General features: G+C 43.3%; 1 protein-coding gene across 2 annotated transcripts in view; it reads left to right on the top strand.

Moving 5' to 3' along the window:
- Positions 1-17,510, top strand: part of CCHR12.PART0H16orf72 (chromosome chr12.part0 C16orf72 homolog) — a 243,709-nt gene that overhangs the window by 10,247 nt on the left and 215,952 nt on the right. For both annotated transcript variants that reach the window (XM_044089079.1, XM_044089078.1), the window contains exon 3: positions 2,971-3,246. In XM_044089079.1, coding sequence (XP_043945014.1) covers positions 2,971-3,246 — 276 coding nt within the window. The remainder of the gene's footprint in view (positions 1-2,970; positions 3,247-17,510) is intronic.

The raw sequence follows: 17,510 nt of genomic DNA, 5'->3' as shown, positions 1-17,510 counted from the left end.
GTAGAGAAATGGGGAAAAAGTATGGGGGGGTTGGTTTGTGAAGTTCAGTAGAAAGGTGTACTGATAGTGTGGTAGGTGAGCCCAGAGGCAAGTACAGTCCAGAAACTGTCAGTAAAATCTTTAACAGAAAAAGGCTTTGAACTTTTTAATAGACTGTTTTGTCTAGTACTATCAGGAAAAAAAGTGTTAAAGCAGGCTGATTACTAAATACTGGAGTATACATAAGTTTGTTGAAACTAAATGTCTCTAAGAATGGGTGGGGTTCCTTGCTGCTGAGCTATTTTATATGATGCTGGGTAGTTAGAAAGTACATAATGCTTTAAACAAGTATATTTTAAAACTAAGCCAGCATACTTTGCAGATGGAGAGACGCTGTGAAAAGTGAGCGTTGGCAGAGCTGTAGAGCATTTTTTTTCTTTCGATGCAACCGGGCTATTCAGTATGCATGACTGTAAATGGCAGTAAAGAAATAGCTTGGCTGAGGAGAAAGGAAAAGAAAAAATACAAATTACCAGTTATGTGTAGTGCACATAGAAACATAGAAATTACCAGTTGTGTAGTGCACATAGAAACAGAAATTACCAGTTATGTGTAGTGCACATAGAAACAGAAATTACCAGTTATGTGTAGTGCACATAGAAACATAGCAATTACCAGTTGTGTGTAGTGCACATAGAAACATAGCAATTACCAGTTGTGTGTAGTGCACATAGAAACATAGCAATTACCAGTTGTGTGTAGTGCCCATAGAAACATAGCAATTACCAGTTGTGTGTAGTGCCCATAGAAACATAGCAATTACCAGTTGTGTGTAGTGCCCATAGAAACATAGCAATTACCAGTTGTGTGTAGTGCCCATACGATGGGGGTATTTTAGAGAGGACAGAAGCTCACAGTATAAACAGAAGCATTGAGACTTCCACATTAGCATTCTCTGTAACACAGTAGTACACTTGCAATGTTATAAAAAAATTTAGATTTAAAATGCGGCTGAAGTTAACAAATGTACTTAACAAAAAAACATAATATAGATATGTAACAGGGTGAAATTTGTTTCATTCGTCTGAACGTAGAACACATGGCCACAGCTAGACAGCAGACTACATCTGTTGTAGAGAGCATCATTTACTAAAGTATAATTGAAATCTATAAAAATAAGTCACAAAGAGGAGGTAAAACAGTAGTCAATTGCATTAACCAGTAGATAAAAACATGCATCACGATAGCTTAGTCCACAGTAACACAGCTAAAACTACTGTAGTGGAACCAGGTATGAAATATACAATGCAGCATTTACATTGGTGAGTTAGAGGGCATTCATCTAGTCAGTTCTAAGTAGCTGTCATCACAAAAATATGAAAATCTAGTTAAGAACTTGCAGAGCAAGTTGAGAGAACAAGTTTAAGGAGTCTGCAGCAACGAAGAAACAGTTTGAAAATGGAGGTTGGAGGCTCATTGGGTAATATCACCTGTGAGTGAAGTACCTCAAGTGTTGACGCAAGTCAAACACCATTAATGTGTGTATATATGTATGTGTGTATAGATGTATAGATAGATAGCGATAGATAAATATATTTAGAGAGAGATATGGAGGTGTGTGTGGACTGAAGTGCACACTCTCTCATAGATGCATATAACTCTTAAGTGGATAAAACGTTTGGGGAAAATGCACTTCACTCATGGCGTATATTATCTAGCCTTAATTTAGTTTGAAGCCTGTACTCCTTTTATTTAAATGTTTTAAAAAAAATAATAATCATAGTATTTTGTCTTTTAAAAAAAAAATGTGTATAAAAAAAGTCCAGACTAAAGTCTGTAAAGGTTACAAAAACTAGCTAGTCAGAAAATGGCATTGCTGCTGTAAAATGGACACTGATAATCTAAACAAGCTTAACATAACTGCACTTGTGCATTTTTCCATGTTTTCTTGCATGTTTTGAATAAACCTGTATGTCACATGGCTTATGGGATGCAGGAGATCAAAATAGAGGGCTGTACCTCCCCCAGAGTCCAGTCACGAGTGGAGTCCCCCAGGTTTGATGCTGGGACCTCTCCTGTTTTGAAAGTAAAACCCAATACTAAAGCTCTGGCTAACCACATTTGCAGCTGACTGAATGCTAGGAGCAGTTATTGATTCCTCAAATAATTGGTGCCAGAATTGTTTGAAACTAAATGCCAAAAAATGCATTATTTTATTATTTGGGAAGTTTTCTACTCCAGGGAACTTAAAAACGTTCTCAGTATGCCCCTGATAGTTGACCCGTTTTGGGAACTTTGTGCACAGTGACCCAACTTTTGACCAGTGTCTGCCACTGTAAACTGTATTGTGCAGTTTATAAACAAAGCATTGTGCCAAGGGGTATGGATTTCATTATCTCCTTTTACTCTGCTCTCATTAGACCACTGTTTGTTAATACTCCTTTGGCCTCCTTCTCTCCAGGCAACAATTGAAACACCGGTAGAGACAACTTGAGGAGTACAAGACTTGAAGTCCTCCGTGGACTGCTTCATTCCCCTTCAGTGTACTCTGAGAAGTGACCTTTCTTGCATACAAGATCAAGTCTTGTGTAGTAAAAGCCTGTAAGTGTAGTTTGGAATATAATTAGATTGCATGGTTAGCAGCTCATAGTTTGCACAGAGCACTTGTCAATGATAAGCACAGGTTTGCAATGTCTATGCAACTAGTGAGTCTTGATGCAGACTGATTTATTGCACACACTTTGGCAGTTCATTGTTCGACAGGCTGCAGAACAAATGTGGCAGCATCATTGGGCATATTCAAATTCTGAATGTCCAGACACCCAGAGGTATTTTGTTGCTGCAAAACTGTGCAAGACATAATAATAAAAAAAAATTGGTGGGGGTGGGGGTTCTAATGGCATTTTAAAGGTTTATATTCCGACATGCTTACCATTGTTACTGATAATTTAAGGCTGTACTCTGGCTAATCTGTATTGTTTTGTGTTGTAGAAAGCATAGACGTTCACAAAAGAAGCTACGAAGTAGGAATTCAAATTGGCTATCAGCGCCGCAATAAGGATGTATTGGCTTGGGTGAAAAAGCGGAGAAGAACTATTCGAAGGGAGGACTTAATCAGTTTTCTGTGTGGGAAGATTCCCCCTCCAAGAAACTCAAGAGCTTCCCCCAAATTGACTGTTGTCTCTCCTAACCGAGCTGCATCCAGTGAAACAAGTTCATCAGTAGAGACTGATTTACAGCCTTTTCGAGAAGCCATAGCATTACATGGTAACTCATTGCCGTTTGCTTTTCCTCATAAATGTTAATGGATTCCCTGTGGATTGTTTGAGCTGTAACATAATAGGATAGCATTGTCTGTCTTCAGGATTGCTGTTAGTAGTTAACATGCTTTGTGTAGCCCATCAGTTTTTGTCTTCACCCCACCCTGCTCTCCTTGAAGAGCTAGTCTGCTTTCAAGGGTGTGCCCCCCTTGTGCGAAATGGTTCTATTCTCAAATGTTTGTTAGACTTTACTGTGTTCTTGTGGAGCACTTTTGCATAATACCAGTTTAGTGCCAACAGTGTGTGGTGGTTTTGCATCTTTTGTAGCCATTTTAATAAAGCTGCACGGAGTGCAGATTGTCTGGACAAAACTGCCTTTTGACTTGGTAATGAGAAGTGAGGTTAAAGATGTAGCACTGGTGTAAAGATAGTCATGTGGCATTTCTGCTGAAGTACCCTATAGTTTTAGCTGTACAACACCTTTTGTGCTTTCTACTTCCTAATTTTGAGGTCAGTGGACAAGTTGGGACTTGTGTTTTTTGCTAGGTTGTCAAGTCTCCCTTCTCCTCTGTAGCCTAGAGATCTGAATGTGTTCATGTTTCACAACCTTTTCCAGTAAGGACCACCTAGCAAGAATGGAAGTGATTCACATTTAGAGGAGTAAGTCCTGGAATTTCAACAGGTTTTGATCTTTGCAATATATTTAGAAAGCCAAGGCAGATACGGTCATTCTACAGTCTGTACATTATCTGGGGGACAGTGGATGTTTTTCTTTGAGACTGTTGTATACAGATCGGTATTGGTGAGGTTCTGTAAAAATACTCTGCTTCTGTATAGAGCATGACCACTTCCAAATCATAAACTTTGCCTTGCTCCAAGGGTGCATACTATGAGAGATACAGCTATGCCCCCCCAAATCACTTTAACTTGCCTCCTCCCGACACTCAAACAGAAAACTAGAGTTGGAGCTGAATCCACTTGGGGGGTGGGGTTGCAAAAGACTGCATGGTTACTGAAATTTAGAGGAAAGATACAGAACTATTTTTTTGAAAATTGGAAAAGGTTGTTCTTTCGGCTTTTCCTGGGTTAGGGGTCGCCACAGCGGGACTCCGGTCCGCTAATGATTGACAGATTTTTTTTACGGGTGCAGAGATGCCAGCTCGACACCCAACCTTCAACGAAGGCACGCCCATTCTACGCATGTCTTTCGAACGCCACTCTACCACGGGGAGGACATGCAGAAGTAAAAAAGAAAATAATAAAATACTGTTGGGATCCTGTTAACACGTGTACTGTTTAGAGGCCGCCGGGAAGCTCTGCTACGTCACTCAGAACTGGTGGGAAACTGGGGGAAGTCTCTCTATGACAGTATTTTAGCTTCAACACGAGAGCACCAGTCTTAAGCGCATTCATTTCTCCAGCCCTGATGGTGACCCTAGCCAGGCTAGAGAGACAGTAAGGTTTCGTGGTACTCAAGCCAGTGGCAAGATGCTTGCAGATCTAATATTTGACATTAGACTGGGGTATTATTCTGAGGAACCCGCGGTGGTGGTGCTGCGGTAGCGTTGTCGCCTCACAGTAAGACGCTGTCCGGTTCGATTCTCAGCTAGTGTCTTCTGCGTGGAGATATGTGAATGGGCGTTGAAGGTTGTGCGTCAGGCCTGGCAAGCCGGTACATAAAAATCAACTGCCAATCATTAGCGGACCGGAGTTCTGCTGTGGCGCCCCCTAACTGGGGGGGGGGGGGGTATTCTGAGCCTGTTCCTTTGGTGGGGTAGGTCAAAAATGACTTTTTTTCAGATGGTAGGTGTCTTGTATATGTGCGTTTTCGGGAGCTGGGTGACTTTATCAGCTAGACAGGTCTGTTTCTCTCTCCTGTTTCTTATGGTGGCACAAGAAACAGTAGTTAGAGAAAAATACAACTAGGTTTCTTTTTGGGTTATTGCAGTATTGGCTCTTCTGATGCATACAGTAAAGACAACCTTGTGAGCAGGGCAAGGGGACTCGTACATCCCAATTACAAGACTTTAAGGTTGATTGCATGGATGATCTAGACCTTTTCACGTACATGGTTGGAGGATGTCTTTAATCTTAAGGGTGGTTAGGAAAACTAATACAAGGAAGTCATACGCAACAAGGATGTGAGGGAAAAACTTTGGTGCCAAATGAGGAACCTGTACCTGGCAGTTTTTGGATTACTTGTCATACCTTTTCAAAATAGAATTGTTTATGCCATGTTGAATGTGCTCCTAACTGCTGTTGCAGCATATCTGTCTTGGGGGGTGGGGGGTCAACTGTTCCAAATTTTTTTTCCCCTTGTAAAAATTCAAGAAGTCCTTGTCATTAAGCTGTCTTAAAATCTTTGCCACCTGGGGAATCTCTGCATAAAAAATAAGCTAACATTTTGCATCCCCTATTTATTTTGCCTGGCTACCACTTCTGTTTGAGTTTAAGAATTGTAGGTTCTGGTTTAGAGTGTCATTTTGGGCCAATATTAAGGTGGTGACTTTGAGGTGTTCTTGAGTTGGGCCTTTTACTTTCTCCAGATGTGCATCAGCAGCTCTGGTGTTTTCTTTTGTTCAGTCCAGGTCATGGCTGACTTGGGGAAATGAGATGCAAGAACCACTGTACTCATTCTGTTTGGGAGGATCAACATTCTGCTCATCTTGTAATAGACTGTGCGGCTGTCGTTATACACTTGGTTTTACTGCATATACTAAGTTTGTGAGACTTTGAGGGACACCATGGAGAGAGTATTTAATGTATATAACAATCATTTAATGTTTAGAAAAGGACTGAAAGATAAATTTAAAGGTAAAGTTAGTCTAATACAAATAGGAATTGCTGTATGAACTGAGGGGGGAATGAATGGGCTTATGGTCTAGAGTGAGTCTGGGAAGAGACTTTTATAGCAGTATGGAAGTGAAGGGGGAGAGTAAGCAGGTATAATGAATGAATGAAAAGAAACTTGTTCACATTTAGAGTGTTTATCTTGGTTTTGCTCAAGAATGGAGCCAGATTATAGCTAGGAAGTCTTTTAAAGTGGTTTTGAAAGATGGGAGACTGGATACATATAAAGAGTTGGGCCTTAACCTTGTAGGAGTACAGACTAGGCCCAGCAGATTTGTTATGTTTGTAGATGGAAGTTGTGGATCACAGTGACCGACCGCGGCATAGTTGTGTAGAATGTTTAGCACTGGGCAGGCAGATAAGTAGTAAGGAGCTATATATATGTTGATGAGGCAGTTCTAACCAGTGTAGGCTTTTTAGTGCTGTACAGTGATGGTTTCTGAAAATTCTGCAAATCTAGCCATTTTGCTATACCATCATTCACGCTTTTACTGTTTTAAGGCTGGAGGTTGAGGATGGGAGAGCCTTGAGGTGTGGCTGTATAGAGGGTGTTGGTGACAACAGTGGTGACTGGGAGAGGAGTGTGAAGTGCCATTTTACTGACTGACACCTATTGGACAGGTAGCTTTTGAACCAGAGAAAGGTGTGCTGAGAGACCTAATGAGGGCATTTGAAGCAAGTTTGCTGTGACAAACAAACTTTAGACAAGTCTAAAAGCAAGGAACAGATCAGTTTGATAACTTAGCTTTAATATTTTTCTCTCGTTTCTGAGGTCCTTTACAGACTTTGGGGTGGATACCTTCATTCTTTATACTTTCCTCCCATTTCTACTTCAGCTGTACAAACGCGTACACAAATGCATGGATCTCACCATACCCAATAGAACCAAGATGCTTTCCTCCCAAAAAAAAAAGCCAATTTGGTGGTCCCCTGCCATAAAATCTACAACGGGCGGAGGGAACTGATGCGGAGTAAGAAATCTCAACACTGGAAAAACTCCCTTAACAACCTGAACAAAAAGTTGAGATCCCTCATCAAATCCTTTAAAGCTAGCTTTGAAAACAGAATTGCAGTATATAGTAAATGCAACCACAAGGCCTTCTATAGTTATGTAAAGAATCTTCAGTGCAATACACATATTTTGCTCTGACCTACTGCACAATGGTACCTCCTGTACTGAGCCAACAGATATTGCCAATAATACTGCCCGACAGATTCTGTGCCAACTTAAACCCCCCCCCCAAAGGACCAATCACAATACCAGTGGATTGCTAGGCACCCAGTATTACTGCTGCATAGGTTAAAACACTGTCCAAGGCCAAGAATACAGCTTCTGTGGGACCTGACAATATCCCTGGCTGTGTTCTACATGAACTAGAGTGAACTGGCACCTCACCTGTGTGTCCCTGTTCAATCACAGCCTCACATCAGGCTTTGTCCCTACTGAATGGTGCACTGCTACAGTCATCCCTCTCCCCAAAGGAGGAGCGGCTACAAACCCTGGGAGCTATCTCCCCAGTAGCCTGACTAGTCTGAAATGCAAAGTTATGGAATGCAACATCATGGACCTAATAAGGATATAGGGAATCTCCATACTGGGTCTCACAAAGTTTGTTTTTGTGAAGGATAGGACATGCTTGGTCGACTTTGAGTCTGTCACCAGAGCTTTGGATGATGGCAAGGTGGTTCGTACAGCCTACTTGATCTGGCTGAGGTCTTTGATACCATTCCCCACTTGGGAATCTTCGAAAAACTCACTAAGTTAAGCATCAACCCATGTGTCACTAGGTGGGTTGCAAGCTGGCTCACAGGACCCACAGTGTGAAAGTAGCTGACTCCCATGTCAGACTGCCAGCCAGTCACGAGCCGAGTCCCACAGGGTTCGGTCCTGGATCCTCTCCTGTTGCGGTATCTACTACTTTGAAGTCCAGGCCAAAACGAAGGGCAAAGTTCGCAGACTATGCAAGTTGGGAGCAATTTATTAACTCCCAAGTGATGTAGACATCCTACAGAAAGCCTCACGGAGACACATGACTAGTGTCTAGAACCATGGCCTTAAGCTCAGTGCCAGAAAATTGTCATCTTCCCCTTTGGGAAAATCCCAGTTCCCATGAATTACCACATCAGTGGTAGTCCACTGAGCACAAGATGTAAGAGATCTGGGACCGCAGGTTGACAGCAACCTCTCTTTTGACCACCACATTGCCACTGTGGTGAGGAAGTCCTACGTGGCACATCTCATTACTAAGGGTTTTGCATCCAGGAAGAAAAAGGTCATTGTCTCCCTCAACTCTTCCTCATTAGGTCAGAGTACAATGCCCCATGTGACATGCAACTCACTAGACACCTGCAACAACTGGAGAGGCCGCAAAAATACCTATGAGGATCCTAGGCCTTAAACACTTGTCCTGTGTGGACAGACAAAAAATCCCAACTCTTTTCTGTCTCATCCTCTGCTAAGAGGTGATCTCTGCTTGACTTAGTCATGTCTGACCCAGCTCTGTTAGAAATGCTGCATCCAAAGACTGCCACCGCACCACACACTCTCTCCGCCTTGTTACCGCAATCAACAACCTACTGGAGGAACAGGTTAATAATCCAGAGACTGCCCATGCTATGGAATAGACTTCCCATACATGACAAGCAGAGCACCTCACTGGCCCTCTCCAAGAGAAATCTTGAGATTGTAAATAAAAAAATTCACCCTGTGGATCACTCCAGTGGCTCTACTCGACACAGGCACTGGGAACTAAGGTTGGATGGCACGATGCCAGGCAAATCTATGTGCTAGGCTTGTAAAGGCTCCATGGCCATTAGCCTCGTACACGCCTGTGAACAAGGTGCCCTTTTCCTCTTATTTGACCTAGTGTGTTGAGGTAGCTTAGTAGATCCACTTGTAGTTTGGTATCCTGGCCAGAAGTCACTTTATCCAGGGACCTTAGTGCTTTGGTTTTGGACTGCATCAGACTGGAGCCCAGGGCAGGAAACAAATGGCATGGGGGTGATGCCTAGGTGGGACTGTGCCCTACTATTCAGGAATGGTGAGGGCAAGAACCTTTGGAAGTCTGTCTAGATATCTGGGCCTTCTGTGGTAGTTGTCACTAAGAAATTCAGTGCTGCAGTAGGGGTGTAATTGGCCATCTACACTTAAGGCTACCCTGCTGAGACACCATGTTGCATGGTCTGTCTCCTTGACTTGAAAATGATCCTGATAGCAGGTAACCATAAGCCCTTGTATGCAAGGAGCTTTACTTTAGTTCCATAAGGATAAGACCTTGCACACTAGTCCCTTCATGCTAAACGTTACAGAGGTAGCCTGCACCTGGCATTCGGCTGCAATAGGTAGAGCACTTATGACTGTTGTAATTTGAAAGGAGAGCGAGTCCTCTCGCTCATGTTTAAGGTTTTAAACTTTTTGGAATGAAGTGTTTCTATACTATAAGCTGAAGTAAGGTATTTGGCAAATTCAACAGTGCTGTTCCCTCATCCCCAAAGTACAGGTGGAAAGAGTCTTTCTCACCCTAGATGTGCAGAGATTTGAGGTTGCCTGGTTAGAACTGAACCTTTCATAAAATCTGTTCAGTTGATTGCTTTGCAGAATTGCTAGTGGCAAAACAAGCTTGTCTCTCAGTGTCTCGAACATGGCAAGACATTACAGGAGAAGGGTCAAAGCTGTTCTATATGGAGCAAAGCCAGTATTAAGGTCTTTATAAAAAGGGTTGGTACTCATTGTCCTACAAGTGTCCGTTCTGTTCCCTGTTCATACCTTCCCCAAACACTGCAGATAGATTGTGATGATTGTGTGGCTTTGCTTATTTCTGAAAGGCATAATATAATCTTTGGAAACTGAGCATGCCACCCTCTTTGGTTGGATACATTTTGTTAATCTTCCCTGTATGCTATGACTACGACAGTGATGGGTATGGACATGTAAAAGTTGTGTAAGCATGAGATTGTACATACCTGGGTTGACACTACTACTTCTCTGTATTGTAGTGGACCGTGTGGGACTGGGATGGGTTACTTTGTGTGTCCAGTCTCCTCTTCACTGCAGTACCTTGCTCAGGTTCTGCCCAAGTCAGCATATCTTGATGTGGCTTTTGATTTGTCCAGCAGCCCCTACACTTGGATGGGTCTGTCCTGCTTAAAGTTAAGAAAATTAAATGCTAACAGTGGTGTGACCAGACTCCACATATGCACTAGGTACTTGATGTCTGTGGTAAGGTGATATTCCATGCTTGGAGCTCATGCTGAATGTTGGACTGAACCTACATCTGTGAATCCAGTAAGATAGGACTACAAAAAATGACCATTGGTGTGTGTGATTATGGCAAATTCCATACAGAACTAGCTTTAAGCAGGGTATACCCTCGTACCAGAAAACTTCTATGTAGTTGTGCTGTAATCAGTCCTCCCATAAACTTGTCTGCAGAGAGGCTGCTAAAGCCTAGCAGAGGTGCAGTGTTTAAAGATGGGGGCTAGTCAGTACCAGTTTCTCTGCCATGTAGTCTCATTTCTGTTGCTTTTATGCTTACGAAATCCTGTAACTGCAACTTTTTTCTTAACTGAATTTCATATATGCCATATTTTTTGGTGATTATCTGCACAACCAGTTCAAATCGGTAGTCCTAATGTGCACTGGACATTGATTTGTGGAGATGTAAGGTTTAGGACTACCATATCACTAATGCCTGAAGAAGTGAGGCATGACTTGCTCTCCAAGTAGACTGTTGAACACTGAATACAGGGACAGAGCCTCCAGCCTCTCCTAGTAGCCAAGGTCTTTTAGTTGTGTGATCCTTTATTTTAATAGAAAATTTGAAGGCCTTCCCAACTGTCTGTCATCCCAGAGTGGGGCATCGTATGATAGGTCTGGTCCATGCAGAATGTGATGGAGGATTAAGGACTACTTTAGATATAGAACAGATGCTTTTCATTCAGCTGCAGTAGGTAGAGCCACTTAACCACTGTTGCAGTTGGTTGAAATGAGAGGTTTAACACCTTTTTAGAGTGCAGTGTTGTCTATATTAAACCTGATGAGGTATTTTGTAAATTCAACAGTGTTGCACTGTTTAGCACTTAGCTTCAGTCCATTTTCTGTGCAACAGTTTTTTTTAACATGTTCAGTTTGTAGCTTTTACATGTCATTAGGAGTGTTGAGTATGTTGCCCATTTTGCAGTCAAATTTTGTAAGCAGATATCCTGTTCTTTCATTTGGAGAACAGAAAAGTAAGCTCAGAGTAATGAAGGACCTAGTAAGGATTCTAAGGGATGCCATTTTTTGCCCTCCTGCTCTGAAGGTGCGTCTGCTGTGTGCACCCTGAAGGTGCATCTGCTGTGTGCTGTCCCTGAAGGTGCATCTGCTGTGTGCTGTCCCTCAAGGTGCATCTGCTGTGTGCTGTCCCTCAAGGTGCATCTGCTGTGTGCTGTCCCTCAAGGTGCATCTGCTGTGTGCTGTCCCTCAAGGTGCATCTGCTGTGTGCTGTCCCTCAAGGTGCATCTGCTGTGTGCTGTCCCTCAAGGTGCATCTGCTGTGTGCTGTCCCTCAAGGTGCATCTGCTGTGTGCTGTCCCTCGTAGGGATAAAATTGACGCAGAGGAGATTGGGAGGATGGCCTAATGGTTAAGGTGTTTGCCTTACATACACAAGGTGCAGGGTTTGAATCTCTCAAGGGGTAATTGGCTAGGCTTAAAATGGCTCGCAAGGGCAGTTAGCCTAGTACTAATCTATGAACCCAAGATGTAGCTTGCTAATTAACCGGTTATGGTATGGTATCACATGCTTTGGTGATATTATGATATTCCGTATAGATAGTTTGAATAGTTTCAAATTTATTAGGCAGTCTACTCTTATGGCAGACTGTGGGGGGGGGGGTGGTCTTTGGTTGGTTTTAAGATTAACTTGACTTGATAAAACTATGCTGTCTTTGCAGATAAGGCTTTGCAAGCTAATGGGTGTTGTTTGCAAGTACCATGGTGCGGGTCTGCCCTTTAAGTGGCATCACAGCTGCTATCCACCATGCTATTGGTTCAATCACAAACGTATTACATGCTGCTGTATGCTTCTGAAGTGAGTAGACCCTGTGGGTAAGTGTCCTGGAATTCAGGCATAAGCAGAATGAAGGCAGTTGGGAATGTGTACCAGACCCTGGCAAACTGGGTGGAAGTTGGAGGGGGTACTTTTTATTGGTGAAATGTTTGGCAGTGGTGGGTATTTGTACATTTAGTTTTAACATGCTAGCTATTCATCCTGAATAAAAGTGCATTTATAATACTGTTCTACGTTCTCTGTGACCTTGCTGCCTGCTGTTTTTTGGAAAGTAACTTTTAAGTGCTCCTTTGTAATGACGAAGGGTGAGAGATCTTGTGTAGGCTTTATATATTTCTTTGTGGTTAAATTTGCATAGTTTTATATATTTGATATGTATCGCATCTGAGTATGCGGTGCCATTTCAGAAAGGTTCAGAGCAGTGTTTGGTGCTGAATATTTTGATGCTATAAGGGAGGATTGTAATTTAATTTTAGGATTCTGTTGGCCTGCTAGTGGGATTCTTCTGTCTTCCTTATGCTATTTTTTGGTACCCTGTTTAGTTAACTTAGATTTTCGTGGCATTTTTAGTTTTGCTGTGTACTCTAAGAAGCTTTTTCTCTCACTGTATGGTTATGTATATTGATCAACAGGCTGGTTTGCATATTGACTGCCATTTTGAAAGCTGGTACAGAAGCTGAAAGGCACACTATTATAACCCCAGATAACGTGCCACTTGTGCATTGCTGTAGATGCTGGCCTACCTGGTGTCATTTTGGTGAAAGGCTGTGCCTTTGGGCTGTACATGACTTGTTAGTCAACTTTCCTCCGCTCTCCAAATTACAAAAAGGATATCCAGAAACGTGTCTTTAGTTGGCATTTGTCTCTCTTGTTTCTTGACCACACACATTTAAATGAAGTCGCGAATGTCATTGCAGTATTCTTGTATCTTTCTAAAGCCCTTTACAATGTAACGTGTAAAATCTGCTTCAGATTTGTTGCATTAATCCTGATTTTGAGACCTTTTAATGGTTCAACTATCTCATCCAGATAGAGCAGTCTGTTAACTAGCAGTATCACATCATTCCTTTTTACAACAGGCATACAAGGCTCACTGTCCATTAATGTATAGTGTGTTCAGCAGTGTCCACCTTTTCACCAGTAAGCCTACAGTTGTCATCGTCCTCCCCATCTTCCACATTTGTCTGGGTTTGGTGCATAATGTTGCTAACTGTCATTCTAATTTTTTTTAAATCCAGGACTGTTGCACATAGGGTCTATTCACTTCAGAAGCATAGAGCACTGTAGAACGTGTTGGGGGTGTACACTTGGTGTGGCGTTCGGTCCCTCAGTTATGCTCTTGAGTAAGCAGAAGCATCTGAAAGGATGAGAGACAGATGTTGGAAACGCTGCTTCAGGCAGACCTACAAGATTTATCTCCTTGAAGGAGGTGAAGCACTTTCATAGCCCACTCGAACAACTGAAAAAAGTTTGGTTTCTGTCTGAAACCCCTTCAGACATACCTCCCAGCTGTTGAGATTTTCGCAGAATGTACACATGAACTATTCCCATTTTGTAGTATTCTTACTGTGGGATCCTCGGGCGACCTGAACATCTGGCTCCTATGCAAAAGCTTGAGCCTGGTTGCTGCCAGATGTGTGGGGTGTCACATGCATGGCCATAAACCATGGGTCTTAAATATGATGCCTGCATGCACAGGCCTCAAATCTTCTCTGTTGCAGTCGAAGGTCAAAATCGACTGCTTTGCTCTCTATTCTTGAGGATGTCTACAGATAAGTACCCCATTGGGGAAATTCCTTTTCTTACTTGAGCTTGGTTGTTTGCTGCTATTTAGCCGATGTCCACTAGAAAGGGGAAGTGAAAGTTTACGTCTGATTCTGCACAAGGATTCGCGTGATGTTAGTTCTGCTTATGCCAAGAACACTACCACACTACCTGTAGCATCTGCTAGTCATTTGTATCTAAAATCCTGAGTAGCTTCCTGGCAGCCCTAAAACACTTTCGAGAATTGGCAGTTAAAGTGCTTAACCCCTACATATGGATCCGAAGTCCGCCATTGAGGCGGAGCTACCTAAAAAGGCCAAGGTTGCAAGGCATTCCGCTTTTGCCCTTGCATCATTGGATGTTCTGCCAGCGACTGATTTAGGTAAAGGGAGCTACTAAGGCTGCAGAGAATTCAGCCAGTCATTTCCACTACTAGTTTCCATGCCACAGAGAGCCATCATCGTTGGGAAGACAAAGTTGTGGGTTGCATAGGGGAAGGAAGACAGATTGCCTCTTCTTCAGATGGTCAAGGCAGGTTCATAGGTGTGTACTAAGCTAGTGGCCCTGGAGCCTTTACAAGCCTAGCCCATAGAAGTGCCCTGGCATTGTGCTGCCAGACGTTGGTTCTCAGTGCCTCTATAAAGTAGAGGCACTGGAGTGATCCCTGGGGTGCACTTTCCATTTCCCATCCACTCAAGATTTCTCTTGAAGCCAGTGAGGTGCTCTGCTCGACGTGTATGCGAAGTTGTATTCCAGAGTTCAGGCAGTTTCTGGTTATGAACCGTGTCTCCAGCATGTTCTGTTGATTGTGATACTGGGATTGAAGTCTATGGAGCGTGTGGTGCGGAGGGATTGTGGTAATGAGGTTGAGGTCTCTGAGTGTGGTGCGGATTGATTGGGATTTCTTTAGATGTAGCATTTCTAACAGTTGAGTCAGACATGGCTTTGTAAGTAAAGCAGAGCTAGTCTTAGTAGATTGAGAGAATAGCTAGAGTTCTTTTTGAGTCTGTCCGTGTAGGATGTGTTTAAGGCCTAAGATCCTCTTCATGAGGTACTTTTGTCGCCTTTCCAGCTGTTGCATATGTCTAGTGAGTTACATGCCAAATGGGGAATTATACTCTGGCCTAATGAGGGAAGAGTAGAGATGATTACCTCTTTCTTCATGGATGCAAATCCCTTGGTAATGAGATGTGCCACATAGGATTTTCTGATCAGTGGCAATGTGGTGGTCGAAGGAGAGGTTGCTGTCAACCTGTGTCCCCAGATCTCTTACAACGCCCTCAGTGTTCAGTGGGCTCCCATTGTGGTAATTAGGGGGCAAATTTTTCCCAAAGGGGATGACAGCGCATTTTTTGGCATTAAGCTTAAGGCCATGGTTTTAACACCAGTCATTGGTCTCTGTGAGGCCTTTCTGTAGGATGTCTACACCACGTGGGGAGTTAATAATGGCTCCCAGCTTGCAGTCATCTGAATTTGGTCAGCCAGAGTCCCTTTGTGTTGGCTTGGACTTTTGAAACGTAGATGCCAAACAGGAGAGGACCCAGGACTGATCCCTGTGGCATTGCACTTGACTGGTCAGCAGTTTGACTTGAGTCTGCTACTTTCACAGTGTGGGCTCTATCAGTGAGCCAGTTTGCAACCCACCTAGTGTTATAGGGGTTGATGCCTAGTTTCGTGAGTTTATCAATGATTCCTGAGTGGGGAATGGTATCAAAGGCCTTTGCCAGATCGAGGTAGGTGTATGAACTGCCTTGCCCTCATCCACAGCTCTGGTGACTGACTCGAAGCCAACCAGGTTGAGTAGGCATGATCTACCCTTCACAAAACCAAATTGCGTGGGATCTAGAGTTTGGAGATTCCCTGTTTCCTTGTTAATTAGGTCAGTGATGTGCTCCACAACCAGGTTAGTGCTGCATTCAGGGCTGTTACAAATTTCTATTTGCCCATACCTTACTAGGATAGAAGGAAGCTTTCTCTGCTCACCTATGAGAGGGGAGCTTTGAGCAGCCTATCTGTCCCTGGAGGAGTGGTTTCAGCCCAGAAATTAGTAGTTTATTGGTCATTTTGGGCTAACTTCTTTCATTTCCCAGCTATAAAACCTGCATTAGCGTGGTTGTGCGCCAGGCAGTGCCGGTTAGCAAGGGCATAACTTCCTGGCTTCACAAAGTCTACTCTTCAATTTTTCCCTTGGAACTAGACAAACTTTCAACTTAAGCACTCAAACATTCACTTCTCAGCCCGGCACTTGCTCAAAACTCATAGCAAACACTAATAAACCTTGGCACCAGACCCCCCCTATACTGTAGAGAAGGACAAGGCTCTCTATTTGACCTTGCCAGCCAATCGGTAAAACAGCTCACTGTACCTATCCAGGCAAGTCCAAAGGGCAGTTTCAGGTGTACTCTCCGGTCCAACTGGTGAATCTGGGCATTTTGAGGCAATGTTACAACTGCCTCATGTACACAAACAACCCTCTCCTCTTACCACCAAACACTAATTCATGCGAGAGATGCAATTATATAGCCAAACTGGAGGCTAAGCTCTCAACCGAAGACTGGACTAGACAGTCAAGAGGAGAAGGGAATTACTTGCATCACACCACCAGTCTCACATAGACCTATGAAACCAGCACCGGCAAAAAAAGTACATAAAAACATACTCTGAGGCTCTAAATAAAAATCTGCAAAAGCAACAGACCTCCAAAGCAGGCATCCAAGCACAAACCATGAAACACACGCTTCACAAAACCAGTGTGCCACGCAGTTACAGCCCTTAAGGCAAACTAACACACCCAACACACTAGTAATAGGTGATTCTATAGTCTGGTGCACTGACGTCCCACTCACTAGGCTGAACAAAGAGAAGGTTACTGTTAGCTGCCTGTCTGGTGCCAGGATCTGCCACATAGCACAAGCACTCGGGTCACTCCAGAACAAGTACAAATATGACTCTGTCATTGTCCATGGTGTGATTGACCTGAGACCTACCTCCCTGGACTACTTGAAGAGACATTGAAGAGCTCTCTGATTACGTAGCCCAGGTCGGTATGACCCTGAGTAGCATCCTGCCCTCACCAAGTATGATACCACTGTATAAAGAAAAAATTATCATTTTCAACAATTGGCTAGGCTTCTGGTGTCATTCAAAGGGGATCCAGTCTCTGTCAGCCTGGGATGACATGCTCTACAAGCCACACTGCTTTGCTAGAGGTGACTTGCACCGGTCACCCTTAAGCTTTCGATTACTGGCCAAGGCTCTTGCCACTCCCATAATGCCTTTTTTAGGCAAGGCTCAAAAGACCCACCGCCATAAACAGCACAAGTAACAAAACAAACTGAGGGTAATGCTACTCAGTGCCAGAAGTCTAAACCTCAAAATGCACGCACTGGAGGCACTCCTCAGTATGGAGAAAATAGATGTATGTGCAGTAACAGAAACCTGGTTTAAGGCTCCAGAGAGCACCCCATCACTACCAGGCTACAACTCGTACCGTACATTTCTGTCCAGGTTTTGTGGCCGAAATACAAAAGGTGGGGCCATATTCATAAAGGATACCCACACCTCCAGGTTAGTGGCACAGCATGATGCTTCAGAGATCATCCACGTGCA

Source organism: Protopterus annectens, chromosome 12.part0 (assembly GCF_019279795.1).
Source record: "Protopterus annectens isolate FY-2018-M chromosome 12.part0, PAN1.0, whole genome shotgun sequence".
NCBI lineage: Eukaryota > Metazoa > Chordata > Ceratodontiformes > Protopteridae > Protopterus > Protopterus annectens.
This window is presented reverse-complemented; position numbering and strand designations above follow the sequence as displayed.